Source organism: Charadrius vociferus, unplaced genomic scaffold (genome assembly GCF_000708025.1).
Source record: "Charadrius vociferus isolate BGI_N301 unplaced genomic scaffold, ASM70802v2 scaffold158, whole genome shotgun sequence".
NCBI classification, from domain to species: Eukaryota; Metazoa; Chordata; class Aves; order Charadriiformes; family Charadriidae; genus Charadrius; species Charadrius vociferus.
Window position 1 is genome coordinate 1744510 of NW_009661372.1, and position 21090 is coordinate 1765599.

The 21090-nt window shown below is 38.0% G+C and overlaps 1 protein-coding gene across 1 annotated transcript in view; it reads left to right on the forward strand.

Annotated features, from left to right (window-relative positions):
• SRFBP1 (serum response factor binding protein 1) overlaps positions 1-21090 on the forward strand; it is a 78965-nt gene that overhangs the window by 18745 nt on the left and 39130 nt on the right. The window contains exons 2-3 of the mRNA XM_009893820.1: positions 9407-9495; positions 10461-10533. Of these exons, the coding sequence (XP_009892122.1) occupies positions 9407-9495; positions 10461-10533 (162 nt within the window). The remainder of the gene's footprint in view (positions 1-9406; positions 9496-10460; positions 10534-21090) is intronic.

The window sequence follows — 21090 nt, forward strand, 5'->3', positions numbered from 1 at the left end:
GCCACGAGGATGATCCAAGGGCTGGAGCACCTCTCCTATGAGGAGAGGCTGAAAGAGTTGGGGCTGTTCAGCCTGGAGAAGAGAAGGCTCTGGGGAGATCTTATTGTGGCCTTCCCGTACCTAAAGGGGACCTACAGGAGAGCTGGGGAAGAACTTTTTACTAGGGCATGTAGTGATAGGACGAGGGGGAATGGCTTTAAACTGGAAGAGGGCAGGTTTAGATTAAACATTAGGAAGAATTTTTCACTTTGAGGGTGGTAAGGCACTGGAACAGGTTGCCCAGAGAGGTTGTTGAGGCCCCATCCCTGGAGGTGTTCAAGGCCAGGCTGGATGTGGCCTTGGGCAACCTGGTCTAGTGGGAGGTGTCCCTGCCCATGGCAGGGGGGGTGGAACTCAATGATCTTCAAGGTCCTTTCCAACCTAAACCATTCTATGATTCTATGTTTTGGGGCTTTGACAGGCAGACTGAATTTCATTGCATTTAGAACGCTTGCTGATCTGGTATCAGGAAGACAGAAGAGTTGTAGCTCCTTGCTGGTGGTTAGGCTAATACCTAATGTGAATTGTAGTAAGTGAAAGGGTGGTAAATGCTCAACAGCATTTATGAAATGAGCTGAGGCTCATTTTCAGATAAAAGGAGATTAACCTTTGAAAACTATACATTAACCTGAGTCATGTAATAGTTTTAAAATATCCTCAGAATAGGGGTGTAAGTTTGAAAACGTTTTCTGGCTGTCTCTTTTTTTAACAACTGTGCAGTTTTTACAGAAAGGTGCTTATCTTACTTGAAGAGGAAGTAGCAACATGACTGCATGTTTAAGGGGGTGGCAAATACAGACATTCAAAATGTTGCCTTGCTGCCAGTGCTCTTTCATCTGCTTTTTAGAAGTTCACCGTTTGAAGAGAAAAAGTGGAAAAAAACCTCACCACTGTCATTATTTATTCACGTGTGTTGATCCTGGTAATTCTTATGTTACTATTGTAGCTTCTGCTATTACTGTCCTCCTGTGAAATCAAGGCATAAAGGGGTGTGAAATTCACATGTGGCTTCTAGCTAGAGCTCTGGGCTAATTAAGAAATCCTAGGCATAGAAATCCATTGATTTGAGCTTGGCTGCATTGACTGCCTTGGTCACATCTCCCGGCAACATTCCATGGAAATATTTTTAGCAGGGTGCTATCTGGGGGTTTTCAAACTCATGTCCAGCTGATCAATTAAGTGCAGGGTTAGAAAGTGCATTCAGGTAGTCCTCTGTTTTGGAAAACTTGTGTAATTTTTATTCCTGTGTGGTGACCTATGCGCTGATTTATGTACTATAGCATCGTTGGGCAAGTTTATCACAGTTGGTTCTTATCTGGACGTTTACAACTACTGCTGTTTATTTAGGGTTTAGAAATGCGTCTGGCCAGCTCACGATACTGGTTTGGACCTGAGAGCTCGAATGCTTTCTGAAGTACTACATAGAGCCTGACTCCATACAGTGAGACACTGACTTTGAAGCAGTAAATCCATTAAATTTTGGTCTTTGGCAATGAGCAAGTAATTCTAGACTAGCCTTACTCCATCCCAACTATCTGAGATATTTGGAATTGCTTTTCAAAACCTTTAGATGAAAATGATCCTTGCTAGCAGTCTGAGTACTCATTGTGGTTTCCACTTGGAGAAATATGCTAGAAATGAGAGTTGTTCTCCATGCAGGAGGAAATACGGTGCTTTATTGAAAGTCAGTGCTTCAGTTGAGAAAGTACAAAGAAAGCAGCATGGACAGACTGAAGGGTTTGACAGTAGCTCATGAGGAGTGTGTGCATTACTTTTCCCATGATAAAGGTGGAAACATGCCCAAGTGGGAAGTGTGCTTTTTCCCATTCATCTTTAGCAGCTCTCCTTGGGAACTTGACAGGGTGAGTGCCCAGAGGCCTGAAAGGCTGTGGGTGTTTGGCTTTGCGGGTGCCTCTAGCTAGTGACGGTACTTTTGCCTGCTTTGGGCAGCAGGGTGCTGTATTTTAGTCCAGAAAAAGTTGCCTCGTGTTTCATGAACTTGTCTACATTTTTTTAGATGTATTGTGATATAGTTGAGTCCACTTGGTTTGAACCTGTTTGTATGTAGCTGAAGATGGAAAAGGCAAGATTAACACTATATTGATATGGCACAGACACTAGCTGAAGAACCTGTGTGTTCCTTAGCACTCTGTACTGAGATTTGATCCTGATATAAAATACAGTGATGGCTCATTAATCGTAGTCTGGTTTGTTGTAGCCCATCTCTCTGTTTCCTTCTGTACATTCTCACTTTGCTCTTTCACCCTGGAGCTAGCTAGGGTTCACCATAAAGGGAAATTGTTCAGGAAACCGATCTAGCTGAAAACTCACTTGTTTTTTGTAAAGTTAGGATGTGTGGGGTTTTTCTTTTTTGTGGGTATATATTTGTGTAAAACTCTCCGGGAACTGAGCAACTGAACCCCAATACTCCACATAGATGTATTTACGTTGTTCTTGCTGCCTTTAACCCCCTACTTATATATGGTTTTATAATGCAAATATATGAAGCTGTAATAAGTCTAAGACTGGCTCTTTGCAGATACTTTGACATGTATAAAATATATACTGTAATATAGTGATTCTTTTTCTAAAACAGAAAAAAAAGTAAACTTGGCAATTCCTAACTTTTCCTAAGAATCTAAAAATCATTAGATCTTTCAAGCTGACATTCCAGATAATAGAGAGAAATATTTGTAATGAAGTTCCAGAAACATTTTTTCACTTAGATTATTCACTCAAAAGATTATGTACTATTGTTAGTTCTGGCTAATATGTACTCCAGCTGCAGGTGTTTTGAATTTTAAAACTCTCTGTTGCCAAATAGCACCAAAAATTAAGGTTTAGAATACTTGGTTTCCATGGTAGTTTCTTGGTTAGAAGACTGCCAAGTAACTATAAAATGAAACCAGTGCTTTGGTGTGCCCTAAAACGAGGAAAGGAAAGAAGATCAGTGAGAACTGAAACATTATTTAGTTCCACGTTTTTCTTGTAGGTATTGGAGGGACCTTGAATAGTCAACTTAAATCCATTTCACTTTATTTTTTTCAAGCTGGATTTCTTGCTTTGACATTTGTTGATGCATAATTTAAGCAACATACACAACTGGTTTTGGTGTGGTTTTAATGACTTTTCCCCTTTTTACTTAAGCAGCGCTGCTTAAATTTGTGGGGGTTCAGAAGGAGATTTCTAAATGCAGTAAAATCAAAAAGCTAATGTGCATCTTTGGGTGCATGTAAATATTTTTTTTCGCTTTGCTTTAAGCAGTTTTGATCTTAATTGTATCAGATGCTCATTTTAAGAGAACCTGCTAGGGTTCTGTTGGCATGAAGGGGCTCCACTAGGACTGAGGTACAGCTTGTACTTGAAATTTCACTTATTGCTATCATTCATTCTCTAAACCCAGTTTGTGCAGGTATGTGGTAATTTGTTGATAGTGATATGGTCAGATATATTTAAAATAGATTTTCTCCTGAGATAGAATTTAAAAGGTAGATTCATGATGATTGTCATCCCACTCTTGGGTGTAACCTTCATGTCAGATAAAGCCTGTTAGCGTTGAGAGCACAGGAAGAAACTGAAGCAGAAAAGCACCTCAGAATTACCCTCTTTTTTTTTTTTTTGAGGCACCAAGTAATAGAAAAGACATAAGAGACCTTATATTGCAAAATGGATTTGGACATGTCTATGTAAAACTACAGAATGTTGCTTAGGAATGATATCTTCAAACTGTGAATGAAATTTTTTTGCAATTGTGTCTGGACCTTGAAGACAATCTTCATATAGGAGAGACCTCACCATGTTGGGGGAGAGGAGGGAGGCCTCTGTTTAATGGGGGTGTGTTTGTATAACATTATGGATATTTCAGAACACTATAAACTCTTAAAATGAGTTTTCACTTCATGAGGTAAGGTCCAGTGTCCTTCTTTGAGGTGAACAGTATGATTTGTCTTTTCTGGTTACTTGTACAAGAGCTATGACTAGAATATGTGCTGCCATACAGCAGAAGTGGTTAAAGAAACTTCAGTCTGTCTAGTGCTGGTTGCTTAAGGATTTAATAATTTAAGTGCATTATTGGGTCAGGACCCAAATGTTCAGCACCTTGTAGGCTGAAGCCCAAGGAGAACAGTTGTATGTGCTTCAGGCTGCTCAGAGGAAAAAGACGTGGCCATCGGTTTATTGGCTTCATCCATTTTGGATAGGTGGGGCCAACTATATAAGTAAACTTTTATTAACTTTGAGTTAGCAAGAACTTAAGACATTCTGGGTTTTTCAGGTATTTTCATGTACAGGACTAACTTTTGTACATGGTAACATGAAAAAAACACTTTTCATATTGTTAACCTAAACAGTTCTTCTAGTATTTCAGTGTTTTTGAATAGAATATATTTAAGAAGCCATGGGCAGAAACATGTTATTGCTTATTTTTTCCTCTTAATCCATTGGATTAATATTTCTTGAAGAATGGTTTGGGTTTGCAAGTTTTTTTTGGTCAAGTATAGTTGATACTGTACTTCAGAGTAGACACGTACCTTTCTTGATACATCTACAAATTTTTAGTCACACTTTCCTTTATTTTTTTCTAATTGGCGGAACACTAGCTTAGTTTGGAGGCATGTTGCCTGTACAGACCTCAAAACAAGTTTCAGAAATGGCCAAGTATAACATTTTATTCTAATGTAGTGTTCCTTTGAGAACTTTGCTGCTGTTGTCTTAAAAATGTGAAGGCAAATACCTTTGACTAGTCATGTGAATTTGAATCTAATATTGCACCTACACTGTTGTTTTATCCACATTGCTTGGGTGGTTTTGTTGCCATCACCAATATGAGGACTTTTCCGTAGTGATTCAGATTTTTGTAACGTAAATCAGATTACCTTTTTTTTTTGTTTGTTCTTTCATCTAAAAATGCCTTAGGTTTCTCATCAAGAAACTTAAATTTTCATAAGAGTGGGGTTTTTTTTGCAACAGCTTAATTGTCTGGGAGGCTTTTAAAATAGCTTTCTGTTCTACTACACATTTTTGTCTTGTATTATATACAATAACCATGTCCATTTAATTTAAAAGGGTATGTGATCGGAAGCTCTTTTCAGTAAGTCCAACACTGAGTCAGGCACCGATTCAGCCCTTCCAAGATTTTTGTTAGATGAAATTACATAATTTGTAACTATGACTGAAATATCAGTAATTAAACAAACTATTTTGTTGCAAAAAGAAAAAAAAAAAGCTAGAAGGAAACTTAGAGATCAAAGGTACAATTAAACAGTCCTGTTTCAATTTCTTCTCTCCCTTTGTTCCCCCTGCTTCGGCATGAGAAGGGCTTGGACATGCTGAGGATTGGGGAATGCTTGATTGGACTACCACACAAGAGGACAAATCTCTGGGAATGGTTATTCATCCTTCAGAGGCAGGAGCAAACTAGAATAAGAAGGCAGAAAGTGGCTGAAGCTGTTGGTTTCTTCCTTTCTCAGCTGTAAATTCTGGGTTAAATAATAGTTCTTGTGATGCCTTTAAACACACCCTTGTTAGATGCATTGTTTGCTGGAAATCACCCTCTTCATTTGATGTATGCCCTCTTGTTCCTTTTTACCATGCCAAGTGTACCCAACCATCCAAATTGGGGCTCTTTTTATTGCCAGGTACTGGCACTGCTAGCAGTGAGTACTGGGAGCTGTGTGCCAAGTATCCCTTTAGTGTAGGTTGTGCTGAAGTTAGCAATTCCTGTTATAATCCCCCTCAGTAATGTGCGCTCCTTGGCCAAAGGCAAATTGCAGGAGAGGGTTTCTAGTTCTTGTCTGACCAGTAATCTGCTGATCCCATGCTGCGCTCTTTCTTTGCCCTTTCTTTCTTGAAACAGCAGCAGGTACTGTCTGCCTGTGGCTTGAAATGGCTTGTGTGCAACTGGCTGGTACATGTCATGTTTTGTGGCAATGCTTACTGGAGGTTGCAAGCTGTTGGGGTGGTGGGAGCCTCTCTGGCTGCAGGTATACCTGCAGCCATGGAATTTTTTTGCATTTCATCTTTGTTTAGGATCCGCAGTAATATAAATACTTAAACTGCACTGTGGAAGGCACGGTGCAGAATGGATGTGATTTTTATCCCTAACCATAGCTTTTGAAACATGCTCATGTGCTTTCAGGCCAGTATGTGTTACTACCTAGGCTAGTTTCTAAAAGTGAGCTTGTTTCCCCTATGATTTCTTTTAGATTTAATAACTTGTATATTATCTATATACCTTCTTTTGTATTATCTCATCTTACTTTTATATTATTTCTTCCTATTTAAGAATTGCAATTAATAAATATGTGTTAATCATTCATAAACACAGATATTTGTTAGTATTAATAAATGGTAGTGGCTTAATTGCCTTGTAGGTGATGTTTTCCTACAGAATAAAGAAATGCCTTCAACAAAGGAAAGCATCTCTTGTTCTTTATTGCAAGGAATCCTTGAAGTGGCTATTTCCACTTAAAATTGAAGGCTTCGTGGATTTCCAGGAATCCTAGGATTTGTTTCTATTGATAGAAGACATTGTTTGCTTTGAGGTTTGCCTGTGTTTATAATTATTCTTTTGCATTTACTGCAGTCTCTAAGTAGGTTAAAAATCCTTATGGCCCAGTCTTAAAGGATTGGTAATTCTGACCCTGACTTATACCGCAGCCTTTCTAAGTTTCAGTGCACAGACTTCTCCTTTTCTTGTTGTCTTTTCTTAACCTATTTATAAAAAATATCTTACTTATTATGAGTAAATATTTGTTATTATTTTTCACACTTTGCTACTGTTTTTGGTGGAGGGTTTTCTGGCACTTTTTTTAACTGGAGGAGAAGTTGCCTATCTCACTTTGTAACACGGGAGGCAGATGGTTCAGTGAGTCCTAGGAGCCACCCTGGTGGTCTAAGCCCCATTGTTTCAGGCACACTGTAAATCTAAAGCAAAACTTTTTTGATTTCTGTCCCAAAGAACTGACTGCTTTCTTGAGAACTTTATGAGTACTTCCAAGAACACAGTTGATGCATACTGTCCCGTGTGAAAGAAGTGACTGGATTACATAAATTGATGTTCGTAGCCTGCCAAAGAGCGAATACCTTCCCTCATTCCTGAGGCTGGGGTTTGGCTCTTGTAGGCCCCGGAAACATGCTGTGTCTGCATTAATATTTCTATTAAAAAACACATTACAAAATATTTTTGAAAGTTAAATGTACTTCATGTTTAGATACACAGTAACTAATATGTAGAATATGAGTTACTTAAATTCACACGTGTTTGTAGCTTGTGGCTGTTTTTAATGGTTATTTTTTTAATAGAAAAAAACAACCCACGAACAGAAACCAAAACAAACACTCTCCTCCCCAACTTTCTAAGAAGGCATACCCAGTTTGCATCTGAAGTGCCAAACTCTTCGAACATATATAGTATCTAAGAGGTATTCAACCAGGAGATACTTTATTTTCTTTCTTCCGTTTAGAAGAAGATGTAATATAGGAAGCCGTGATAATTGCATCCAATATCTTATAGAAATAAATGTTTTTGTGCTTAGATGGCAAACGGTAATGTTAAGGATTTCTTAGCGTGTGGAGACTTGAGCAGTGCTGTCTAGCAGAGATTTGTCACAGGTGCTTTTTGGTACATGGTTTCTGCCGTTAATTGAAGTAGAAATGCTTGTAGGCAGACCTGCGTGCACAGTTATTTTCACTATGGTAACTAGTGTTTTGACCTTTGCTGTACAAATTTTAGAACACAAGACCAATTGTAAGTCAGTCATTCTTGTCCCAAAAACCTTCTTTGCCTTTTCCCTTCTCTCTGGGCAAGTACCAGTAACACTGCCCAAGTACAATTCCCCTCGCTTACTCTTTGGGGGAGTGCTGCTCTACACACTCCTCCTCTGCCCTGGCAGAGGTGGGGTTGGCAATCAGCATCTGCCCTTCTATAGAAATTGTTTTGCCTTCAGGAGAGCCACTGCTGAGCACAGTTCAAGGCTTAACTGGTTGCTTGTGTTAGTAACCTAGCTACAAACGTAATCGGGTGTGCAAAGTATGTGGGGTTTTCTTGTGGTTTTTTTTAATAAGTGATATAATCTCACCTTTATGATCTCTGCACATAGGAGATATAGTAGCCAGGCTTCCCATCATAGGTGTGAAATGTTCCTCTGTGAGCTTTGAAGATTTATTTTTTTCTCGGTTTTGGTCAAGCATGTGGCAGGTTTATAATACAGTATTCCTGGGGGAACTGACTTGATGGTGCAGTCACCATCAAGCAATCATTTTGGTGTTATCTCTGAGAAATTGGAAGATAGAATAGAAATCTGAGGTAAAGAACTTCCTTGAGAAAGAGGTGCCAACTTATTTTGAAACTTATCCCACTGGATAAATTTAGGAGAAATTTGGCTTTTTGTCAGGAAGGCTGATTTTTTTGTTTGTTTGTTTTAGTATTTTATATCTTCTAAGTTTAACTGTTAAATCCAAAATCTTAATAGTGATAGTAAGATATATCTGAATAAATAAGTGTTGGTTTCTTGAGTTCTAAAAAGCAAGGTTGTAAGTCACTATTGACTCGCTGTATCTAAAATGTGCATCATTCACAAGACAATGCCTAGGCCTAAGGTTTCCCATGATGGAATTTAATAGCAAGTGATTCCAAAGTTTTGTCTGTTTGTACTATCTGTCTAATAATAATTAGAATTCTGTTTCTTTTATTTTGGGGAGAGAAATAAGACCAAAACATTATTGTCAAGTTCTTTAATACTGTCTACTTTGAAATACATTTGGGGAACAGAATACTGGGTAGGATAGGAAGCTGAAAGAGGCTGGAGTGATTTGGAAATCACTTTGATTTTATTTTCAACAAAAATCAATTCAAATATGTAAAAAGATTTTTGTATCTTGAATTCTGTTCTGTAATAAATAATGTTTAGTTTGGAAATCTTTCCTTAATCTTTGAAAATGTTTCATAATGAAAATACTTTTACGTATTATGTACTAATGGAAAAATACTGGTGCTGTTTCACCGGAACAAAAATAAACAAAGTGAAGGCAAAAGGTGAGTCTTTTCAAATCTCTAGCTCAGTCTAGCTCTAAGAATAATATTAGAGTATGGCTAGTTAGGAATGTCTTGTCTTCTGTTTAGACCTCAGACACATTTTTAGACTGTTGGTTGTTCTTCCTCTGATGTTTATGGAAGCAGTTTGATTTTTAAATGAAATCTGAATTCATTTGTACTGGAATTTGGTTAGCAGGGGAATGCACTCTGTTTTCAAAAATAATTCTTTTCATTTAACTAATTTCTAAAATTTAAGTCAATGTAATGAATGTATTGCATATGGAAACTAATCAAGGAAAACAAGCTTAATTATGTCTTCCATCTTTCTGACAGGTTGTGAAGATGAGAAAAGACGTGAAGAAGGCCAGAGTCCTGGCTATTCGCAGACTAACCAGACACATCGGGAAATTAAAGTTGAAAAAGTCAGTTTTAAATACCAGTATTCTTGTTTGTGTGTTTATAAATGAGATGGTATCTTCATTATTTTCCCAAAAATGGAGAAGTGGCAGAGACATGTATTACATTTAAAACTTACAGCACTATGATGCATAAATTCTATTTGTCTTATTTTTACATCACTTCTGATAGACTAAAAATACTAACTAAAAAGGAGATTCATAAATCAGAATTGGGATAACATTTTTTTTAAAGGGATTTAGTGTATTGGAAGCTAATCCCAATCAGTTACAAAACCGTTTACAGCACTTTTAAAAGTGTCAGACTTGGTCTTTTAGGTTATTCTGCTGTTGAACATAAGTTATGCAACGTTTTCTCACTGCCATTGTATGCAAGGTTCTATAGCGAAAAATATTGTTTAGTTTGCATAGATATTCAGGTTATACTTGAATTTTAATAAATAGTATTAATTAATATTTAAGTAAATAGTTAACATTTTGTTATGTTTTTAAAGATAACTGGCCAAAGTAACTTAGGATGTGTCTTGTTGGAGACAGTATAAGATATATCTGTTACTGTGTTCAAAGTGTTAATTGAGCGTACTATTCTCCCACAGTTTTATCAAATTGTGCAAAATGAGAAGCAATCCCAATGATCTTTTATATTTATATACAGACCTTAAAATGTAATTATATTTGAGATATCAGTGTCTTCTATGTATTATTGATAGGAATTGTAGTTACCATTTTCTAATAAAGTGACACTTGTCTGCCTTTTTATTCTGGTAAATCCTCAGTGTTTTTTCATCTCTTCAGAGCAGCAGAAGCATTAGATTATGTCCCACTCTTTGCTAAAATGTTCATTTAACAACAAGGGAATGTGTTTATGCTCACTCTTGTGATATTTTTATTTTGCTACTTAGTATTAGCCCACGGGGAAATAAAGTGAACAAAACCCAGATTTTCTTAATAAAGACAGACTTCATTTGCAGGGGTTCAGAAGACTTGAAATTAAAGAACCAAAAACGAGTTGAGAGATTAATAGAAGAGATCCATGCGATGAAGGTAATACCACGTTTAGATATTTACATTTTAGAGGCAATTAATTTTAGTAACAAAAAGCTTTGTCTGTTTTCTGGGACTGCTTTACTGAAACTTAACTGAAATATTTCCAGAGTCAGCTTGGTCATTACTGTAGCACAGCTGGAAAATTATGAATATTTACATATTTCCATGTTTGTTTGCTGCATCTGTCAAGGTTTTTGACATCATCAGTCAACACAATTTGAGCCTTAAGCTTGCCAGGCTAAACATGAATTTGTTTAGAAATGCGTGGTGCTTGAAGTTTTTACTGTAACAGTTAAAGCATAGAAATTAAAGTTCTCATGCAGCTCAGGAGTATGGGAAGCATTTTGTGTGCCTGACAATACAGTGTCCTTGTTGTCAGTACTCTTAGCTTTAAGTATGATGCTACTTGTATTTTACTTTCAACTTGAAATGTTGTAGTTTGATATTTTAGCTGCAAGGGACTGGTAATGCATGAGTCAAACCTTTTTTTGTCTTCAGCCTTGCTGTCAATTGATACAGTTTTTGTATGTTGTACATTGTGACGTATCACCAAATGCTTCAGAAATTTTATAATTTTCTAATGTTTTGTACTAGTCATATCTCAGTTTTAACCGATACTGCTTAAAATTGTGTGTGTTGAAATGAGGCACAAACTCCAGTCATAAAGCTTGAGCAGAAGAGTCCTGTATAGGCCAAGAAAACTGTTTTCACATAAAATGGCTGTTTTGTTTGTTTTTCCTTGATGACTGTAATGATTAAATCACCCTTGCCATTGTGTGTATTGTTTGTTTGGGTTTTTTTTAACCTTTCTCTCTGGTTTTTTCTTTCCTGATCCTTGCACAGATCTTAGTCTTCAAAAAAGCTGTTAACTGGAAAGGCTTCATTGACACATTTAGATATGCATTGTGCCAAATTCATCAGGTGGAATTGTAGGCGTTTTTAGCATGGTACTTACAAAACAAGAGTCCTCACAAATCAGTAAAGGGAAAAAGAAAATGGGCAGCACTGTATTAAAGGGTGAAGCACTGGCCAAGCAACATGACAGTCATATTGAAGCATTCTGGTTTTCTCTCTTGCCATCCATTTTGAAGTTGGTCTTGTGATTTCTTTTTTTTTATGACGCATTTATGTGTCTATTGAGGCATGACTAGGACTCTGGAAAAGTCGGTTTCTAAGAGGATCTGTGAAGTGATCAGGTGTGGTGCAGCACTAAGCTCACAAACCCATGTTTTATGGGGCTTCTGTGACTGCTCTTGAGAGGCTTTCACTGCAAGATCCATTCTGCACATATCTCCCAGAAGTGTTCGCTTTGTCCACATTGTGCTTTTTCTTCCAGGAATGGCTTGTGCAGACATCTTAAAGGCTGCCTGCACTCAGAACTGTATTGGCCAAGTATGTTCAAGCTGTTTCTTCAGTTGGCATTAATGAGTGCAGGACTTGTAAGTGTTAACTTTAAGAGTGATTGTCAAGGGAGGGTAGATTTATAATCTAGAGAGCTGAAGGCAAACAGATTTTGCTTTGAAATAGCTTATAGAAAGGGGGGAGTCTTCAAAGTGAGCAGCTAAGAGGAAAAGCTCTTCTGCTTTTAGGCAAATAACTCCTAAATGTGCTTGGTTATCTGAAATTGTGCTGTAAGCAGCCTATTGTTAAAAAAAATATTCACCCTTCTATTAATATTTTTATAGCAAAAAGGTTGGTTTTCTTGGGGTTTTTTGTCTTTAAAAATGAACAGACACTTACTAGCTCTACAGTGTATTTGTTCCTTAGACAAAAGAAAAATTCCTGTTTCTTATGAATCACAGCCGAAAAGGCACTAGTTGTTTACATATTTTTGCACCACTGTTGATTTCTAGACTAAGAGCTTTTTTAGAGTTGGCATAGAAATCGTCCTCATTCAGCATGGAATAGTAACAAGACAGCTTTCACAGGAATCATTGATGTTATTTGTGATAGTGGGAGATTTTATATTGGCATAATGTCACTCCCAGCAACCTTTTGTCTTAAGTTACTGATCATAGGATTCGTAGAGAACTCTTTGTGTAACCTGAATGGGTGTTTTAGAAATTTTAGGAAAGAATGGACAGAATAGAAATGGTTAATAAGGTAAATTGGTAAGCAGTCTACAAAGTTGCAACTTAGAGCAGGCTTGTATCATCCAGAGTATTCTAGCAGTTTCAGTGTGTGGATCCCAAACACTTGGCAGAGGAGTTGTCAATCCTTTCACAACTGACTGTGTGCAGGATATAGGAATTGGTCATTTTCCATATAACATGCAGAAATAATCCATAAACTTCTACTTACATGTTTTATGTAAGAAAAAATGTCTGCCTTCTCCCTTACTGAATGTTTAGTCTTGAGGAGTGTAGCAAGCTGCAAAGAGAAGTTCAGTTGAAAAGACAAAACCCAGCAAAAATAATTACACCAGGCAAAGGGGTTTGGAGCCAGAAAGTGGATGTTACACCAGAGTCTGTGTATTTTCAGGTTAAAAGATTTCTTGAGATGGCTACTTACAACTTCTAGAACTTCTTTACTGGCTGGACAAAGACTCAAAAGGTTGCTGTAGATTGAAGAAAATATATCTTTGAAAGAAAAGGAAAATGGTACAATTTTTTTCTGTTTTTCCCAGTTGTCAAAGACAGCACACCTCTTTCTAAATATGCATATTTATTCCATCAGTCAAGAACAGACCCAGACCACCTTTCCCCTACCATATATCCACGAAAAAAAAAAAAAAAAGCCTTCTGGGGACTGTTGTCATGAATAAGGTCTCTTGTGAAGACTTTATGTATCCTCATGACCTCAGAAGGCATGAGAGGAGGGTTCCATTTCACAGGGAATTTGTTTCAAGCTCAGAGAAGAGACTGAAGTTCTGGGACCTTGACACAATTGTCTGTCTTACTGAAGTTTTTAATGCAATGGCTTGTTTCTGTTACTCAGGAAAAAAATCTGAGGGGTTGAAATCCCAATAAAGGACAATTCCTTGCCTTCTTAAGAATGACATTTCTGCATTCAGCTGCCTGTAAACCCACAAACCTTTTGTATTAGTTCATTTACTCGGGAAATCTGTTTCTTGGTCAGCACAGTGTTTCAGTATGGCTGCTGCCACTTTGTGGAACAACTGTTATCTTTCATCCAGACTGTAACAAAAAAAACCCAAAAAATCAGTTGCCTGATGGTGCATCTGTTGTTACAGGCTGGCTTCCTGAAGCTCAGCAGAACTTGTTAAGGGCTGCAGTCCTGAATGACACAAATCTGAACTTCCAATTACAAAATCCTAACTTCTCTTTCTAGTGTGGATCTCTACTACTTACAATCTGATATTATAGGAAGGAGAAAATGCTTGCTCTTCTTTGATAACTCTTGTCCTATCTTGTCTTATTTGATAACTCTTGGGGATACTTTTTTCCTGTCTTCAAGTAGACTAAACAGGCACTGCTGACATAATTTCTCTGTAAATATACGTTTCCTAGGAGTGGGATGTAATTGGATGCTCACTTTTCAGGTTCAATACTGTGTCTGTGACTACTTTTTTTAATATCCTACACATACTCACACAGGCACAGTTCTGCATATATTGAAAACCCAGGAAGTGTTGGTGCTGGGCTGTATTGAGAAACTTTTTGTTACTGAAATTTGCAAATAGCATATATTGTTGTGTTATTTTTGGAATTACATTTAATTTTTGATTCTATACGTTTGCATTGTTAAAACTGGAGATTAATATAACTTAATTGGCAAATACAATTAATAATGTCTCAAGCAGAACAATCAGAAGTAAACATTGTGGAAAATGAGAGCAGTTAAAAATTCCAGCTACGTGGATGCAGGAACTGGGTTAATTGTTTGCAGGAGTTCTCAAAGCTATTGGAATAGTACACTGTTTTTTGAGTTCTTCAGATTTCTTTTTGCCAAAACTGTATAAAATATTTATTTAACGATTCATGAAAGATGGAGAAAAAAGAACAGTATGATCTATCCTAGTCCATCTACTATGATACTACTTCTTTAAAATATAAAGTTGTGTATACTTACAGGAATCTTTTTACTTGTTTGTCAGGCTGGATGATACTGTCAAAATTGATTAATTATCCATTGTAGAGTACTTCTTACCGTATTTAGGAAGCTATGATTTTTTTTTTTAAAAGTTTCTTTACACAAAAATAACTGATTGTCTAGTGATTTCTTAGCAACATCAGCTTCTCTTGAATTGTTAAGATTTCTTGGCTGAAATTAGGTCTTAATACAACTTTATGTCGTTGCTTTACTGTGTATTTAGGAGTTGATTTTTCCTTTATCTTATAACAAAAAGCTTGGTATTATGGCAAGTGCTGCTATCGCAATATCGTGTTTGGAGGATTCCCATTAATGAGGTGTGGACAAAAGACTATTTGTAGCGCTTGAAGGGAAGATGTCTTCCACTTGTTGGGAATGAGCAGCAGTTGGTCACAACCATTATTAAATGGCTCGGAAAGATATGTTCTCTACCCTGAAAATTATCACTGGAGACACAGATAAGTCAGTACAATGTCAGTCTCAATTATTTTCTCTCAACTTTGTATTTAACAAGATATGAACGGAAGTAGAGTTAAGTATGAACTCTAGTATTACTGTCAAGCTTTTGAAAGCCAAAGTGTTTTGTAAAGGTAGAGCTTCAGTCTGAAGCATGTTTTCACAGTCTTTGGAACACGAATCATCCATCATTCATGAAAGTAATAGCAATATGGGTGAGAAAGGGATTTTGCTCAGGACTGGGTAACTGGTGATTTTTAGAGTAGGTCAGCCTAAGGAAGCTGATACGTCTTTCTTTTGGTATGGTCTTTTTGAATGGAGTTTTTGTATCTTGAAATACCAAACTTTTTTAAAAAGCTTTATCATTTTTTTCTAACAGTAGTGGTTTCTTTATTGGTTAATTCTTTCATCTTCTGTAGCCTTGGTTTCAGTTAACATCTCACTGTAGAATTGTGTTGAGTGAGGACTAACACACTGTTTGCAGTTTTGCTTTTTCTTTGTCCTAGCATATATTTCCAAAAACTCTTGTGTATTTTCTTTCATAATCGATAGCAGACTTTATTATTAATGTTATAGAATCTTTAACCTTTAAAGGTTTTTGAAAGAGTAATGGGACACCTTAAACTCTAGTGTAATCAGTTTAGGAAGGGTCGTTGATGCTTCTCAACAAAAGGCAGAGGCAGGTGTGGTACAGCTTTCACAATGGTATGGCCCAGATGCCACTTACAGACCATTTCAGGGAAAGAAGAAGGGGTAGGACTCGAAGTCATTCAGCCCTCCTTCAGTGGAGCAGTGCAGGTCCTTGCTTTGGCAAGTGTCTGACTTGTTATCCATGCATGATGTGCTTCTCTGCAGTAATGCAGGAAACTTGGTTGCTTTGAGTGGTGGATTTTGAGGTGTGCATTACTCAGGCATGCATGTGCAAGAAAAAAGTCAGGCACCTTTACGAAACACTGAATTTTACTGATTGTTTTCTCAATAGCACATTCTACTTTGTCAGTAGCATTACGTGGCTCTTCTAGGTGATTAATGCCCCAGTAAAGCAGATTATTTTTGTTACACAAACTCTGAATAATCATTTACTGGATATCTCAAATTCTGTCAGGGCTGTAGAAAGCCCTTCCAAGTAGGAAACACAATGTAGAGAGTACCCAACATAACACAGAAGAAGGCAGCATGGATAAACAATGTGTTCCTGAGCCCAAACGCAAAAAGGAAGTCCACCAAAGGTGGAAGCAAGAACAAAGTACTGCCAGGGAGGAATGTAAAAACACTGCCTGAATGCACACAGATAGTGTTAGAAAATACAAAACTTGGGTGGATTTTCAACTAGTGAGGAATGTGAAGGTCTGCAGGAATGGCTTCTGTGAGTACACTGGGAGCAAAAGTAAAGCTAAAGGAAAATAAGGGTCCACAGCTCAGTGACAGGATGTGGAAAGGGTAAGGTATTCACTACTTCTTTTTTCTTCTTTTCTACTGGTCAGTTCTGCCCTTCAGCTTCTCAGTTCCCAGAGCCTACAAGCAGAGTCTGGGAGTGAAGCAGCAGAAAATGATGCTGTTAATGAATGAATAAGTCCATTGGACATATACAAGTCCATGGGACTAAGTACCTTGTACTTGCAGTGCAGAGGGATCTGACTGATGTCGTGATGAGGCTGCTTTCATCATTTTTGAAAGGTCACAATAATTGAAAAATGTTACTGACATTTGGAAAAACACAAACATCATGCCTAACTTGAAGAAGGAGGATCTGAGGAAAGACAGGCTGGTCAGTCTCAGCTTAATCTCTGGGAAAGTTATGGAGCAAGTCTTTCTGGAAGCTAGTTGCAGGAACAGGAAGGACAGGAGGATGACTGGGAATAGCCAGAATGGATTTACCAAGGGTGAATTGTGCCTGACTGACCTGATTACCTTCTGTGATGAGACAACTGTATGGACAAGAAAGAAGCAGCAGATGTTGTATACCTTGACTTTAGCAAAGCCTGTAATCTCCTTGTAGTCAAATTAGGGCTGGGAAGACAAGGGAGGGAAAATTGCCCTTTATGTGAGAGAGCAGCAGGAAGAACTCTGCCATTAGATTGATAACAAACCAGTTAAGAGCATAAGGGTCCACATTACCAGTCAGACCAATGAGGGCCGTGTTATTGTGTCTGCTAAATATTGCCTGATCAGAAACAGATAATAGAATCATAGAATCATTTAGGCTGAAAAAGACGGTTAAGATAGTTAAGTCCAAACATAAACTTAACACTGCCAAGTCCACCACTAAACCACATCCCTAAGCACCACATCTACATGTCTTTTAAATACCTCCAGGGATGGTGACTCAACCACTTCCCTGGGCAGCCTGTTCCAGTGCTTGAGAAACCTTTTGGTGAAGAATTTTTTTCTAATATGCAATCTAAACCTCCACTGGCCCAACTTGACACCATTTCCTCTTGTCCTATCACCTGTTAATGGGAGAAGAGGCCCATACATCTTGTTAGCTTTCTTAACCACAGCAGCACACTATTCTCTCATATTGAGCTTTTTGTCCGCCAGGATCCGCAGGTCCCTTTCCACAGAGCTGTTCCGCAGCTAGGCCTGTGCTGCACTCCTGGATTATGTTTTCCCAGGTGCAAGACCTTGCATTTGTCCTTGTTGAATCATAGAATCAAGCTACACCTGGGTAGGTTTAAATTGGATATTAAGAAATGCTTCACAGAAAGGGTTTTTAAGCATTGGAACAGGCTGCCCAGGAAGTTGTGGAGTCACCATCGCTGGAGGTATTTAAAAGATGGGTAGACGTGGTGCTTAGGGACACGGTTTAGTGGTGGACTTGGCAGTGCTAGGTTTATGGTTGGACTTGATGATCTTCAAGGTCCCTTCCAACTTAGACAATTCTATGATTCTGTGATTCTACATCTGAAGTCCTCGGTTCAGTTCTGGGCTCCCTAGTGCATGGAAGATACAGATGTCTACATCAAGTCAAATGAAGGGTCATGAGGATGACTATGGGACTAAAGCATCAAGGAGCAGGTGAGAAAGCTGGGACTGTTCAGCCTTGAGAAGGCTCATGGGGGGTCTTATCAATGTGTATAAATACCTGATGGAAGTAGTGGTGCTAACTGATAGGACAGGAGGCAGCGGGCACCAAATGGAAAGGGAAGAAACTCCATATAAACTTAGGAGGAAACTTTTTCACTGTAAGAGTGATTAATCACTCAAACAGGGTGCCCAGACAGTTTGTGAGGTCTACATCTTTGGAAATACTCAAAACCTGTCTGTACAAAACCCTGAGGGATTTTTTCTAGTTGACTTGCTTGAGCAGAGGGGTTGGACTAGAAATCCAACCTCTAGCTGGAGTAGTACTCCAGAGGGTCCCTTCCAAACTCTAGAATTCTGTGATTCTGTGGAGAGATATGAAGTGGACAACTTGGCAATAATAGCAGATGAAAAACTTTCAGGTCTGTCTAGTTCAAATCAACGTAGAAGACCCAACTGGTTGCTGGTTAGAAGTGGTGTCCCATAGGTGTCTGTACTGTTTAGTCTGTTAGTAATACCGTAAATGGTGACATGGGGTGCATTCTCTGTAGGTTTATGAATGGTACCAAATTTGGGGACATAGATGATATGCCTGAGGGCAGGGCTGCTATTCAGAGGGATTTGTACAGGTTAGAAAAATCAGCTGAGAGGAACCACGTGTAATTCTAGAAAAGCAAATGCATAGTCTTGTATCTGGGATGGAATAGCTCCATGCAACAGTTTAGGCTGGGGACTAGTTGGCTAGAAAGCAGCTTTGTTGAAACATAAGACAAAAAAGCGCCCCTGTGGAAAGGAACACCAGCTGCATTGTAGGCTACGTTAGTGTAGCTGGCAGTGGTCCTTCCCTTCTATTTGGTTGTGGTGGGACTGCAGCTGGAGTGCAGTGTCCAGTTCGGGGCTTCCCAGTACACAAAAGACATGCACATACTGGAACAAGTTCAGCAGAGGACACCAAGCCGGTTAGGGGCTGGAGCATATGATGTACAAGGTAAGAGAACTGTGTTTGTTCACTCTTTAATGAAAAAAGGCGAGGGGCAAACCTTTTTACTGTCAGTAGCTACCTAGATGGCCTAGAAAGATGAAGCTGTTCTTTCTTCAGAGGTGTCCAGTGGAAGGTTGGCAGGCATAAGTTGTATCCTGGAGAACTCTGACTTGCTGTGTGGGGAGGAGGGGACACTTCACTATTGGGGTGATAAAGTGCTGAAACAGGTAGCAAAGAGAGGGTGTGGCTTCTCAGTCCTTGGAGGTATTCAAAACTCAATGGCGCTGAACAGCCTTCTCCATCTAGAGCTGCTTTGGACAGAAGGTTGCACTAGATCTGGAGGTCTCTTCCAGCCTAAATGAGTCTGTGTTTACATAATCATGAGTAGGAGGGATTTTAAAGTTAGGAACAGTAAAACTGTAGATATATAGTAAAATATTTTAGCTTTAGTTATGAGTAAAAAACATCTCATTCAGTCACTTGTTATTTTTCCTCTTTAAGAAATAGCTTCGGGAGTAAGTCAATAGAGTTGCGTGTCTAGGTTTTGATATACATGCATAACTGCTATACTGTAGATTTACTTTCCAAAGAGTGTGTGGAGGAGCATCGTAAACAGCATTGAATGTAGGCAGCTAGATCAAGTGCTTGAGACTATACTATGTGGAGCAGTACTGTACAGTCGAATTTAATACTGTTTTAATTGATAAACTTACAGATGTTCTGTTCTGTGCCAGGTTGTATTATTGAACTGGTACTACCAGCAAATAGACTTGTTTCAGAGAAAATGTAAACAAGCAGCCCTTAGTACATTTCCCATGAAAAAATGGCAAAGATATTTGTATGACAATCACTGTCTCTTAACTGGAGGTGGGGAAGAAAGCATCATCTATTTCTGTATTTCACTGGTTGTTCCATGGAATTCCTCTTATGTGATATCCTTGTAAGAGATAATTCATCAGTAATTCATGAGCATTTTGTTTCAGAAGTATTATGACTTTTTGATACTGAACAAATTCTTACTTGAAAAAACTTCTCTCCTTCTGTTTCTGAAATTAAAAAAAATTACATTAACTTTGAAATAATGAGCAAAGACAATATTACACTTCCAGAGAGAAGTAAGAGAGTCTGAACAAATACAAATTATTCTTGGAGCAAATGCTGGTCTATGTAATTGCTCTTCAGGCAAGACAGAAAGGATGTTGCTTCTGAATGGAATTTACTTCATGGAAATTTGACTTATACCTGTCTATCAACATGTACATGTGCTTATACTTGGAAGCAAATGATGCCAACTTTTTTATCAAAACACAAATATTTTGATCTTCGTAGCTGGGGTGGAGTAAAAGTATATAGAAGTGATGAGCTGAATGACTGTCCATTTGGATGCTTTTCTCTATGTTTATGAGATCTGAGGCTTGAATCTTGATATTCTTGATTAATAATGATGAGGGAGGAACACCTTGTCAGGAGACTGTGTCTCCTCAGTATACACACTTTCCTTGAATGTTCCTACCTACCACTTTTTTCTGACACAATTCTTAAAAGTACTGAGAAGGCAGGTTGGTGTACTCACTGGCTGAGTTCTGTTCTGTTCTTAATCTTCATAGCATTTAATATTGTTTTCACTGATACATTGCTTCCATTCATGTTTATGCTAAAATGAGAAACCCCATATTTAACATAACTCTTCCCAAGTGAGTCTCCTGTTTGCTTCTCTTGCAGGGTCCAAGTATCTTACCTGACCAAGCTTAACAATCTCAGCATGAGAAAGCTGTAGAATGTGACACATTTTTTTTCTAGATAACAAGCATAAAATTATACTTAGAATGGTAAGGAAAACTGTGAGAAAAATGGGGAGGGGAATCTTGCACTGTACAGTTTTAATTTGGCATGAGGAAACAACTGACAGCCATTCCTACTGTTTTATTCCATTATGATAAGAGAAGTAATAATTTTTTTTACACCAAATACTGCTTTGGATTGCGTATTAAAAAGATAGGCTGCATTTCTTAAATATAAAAGTCAGTAATAATATGACC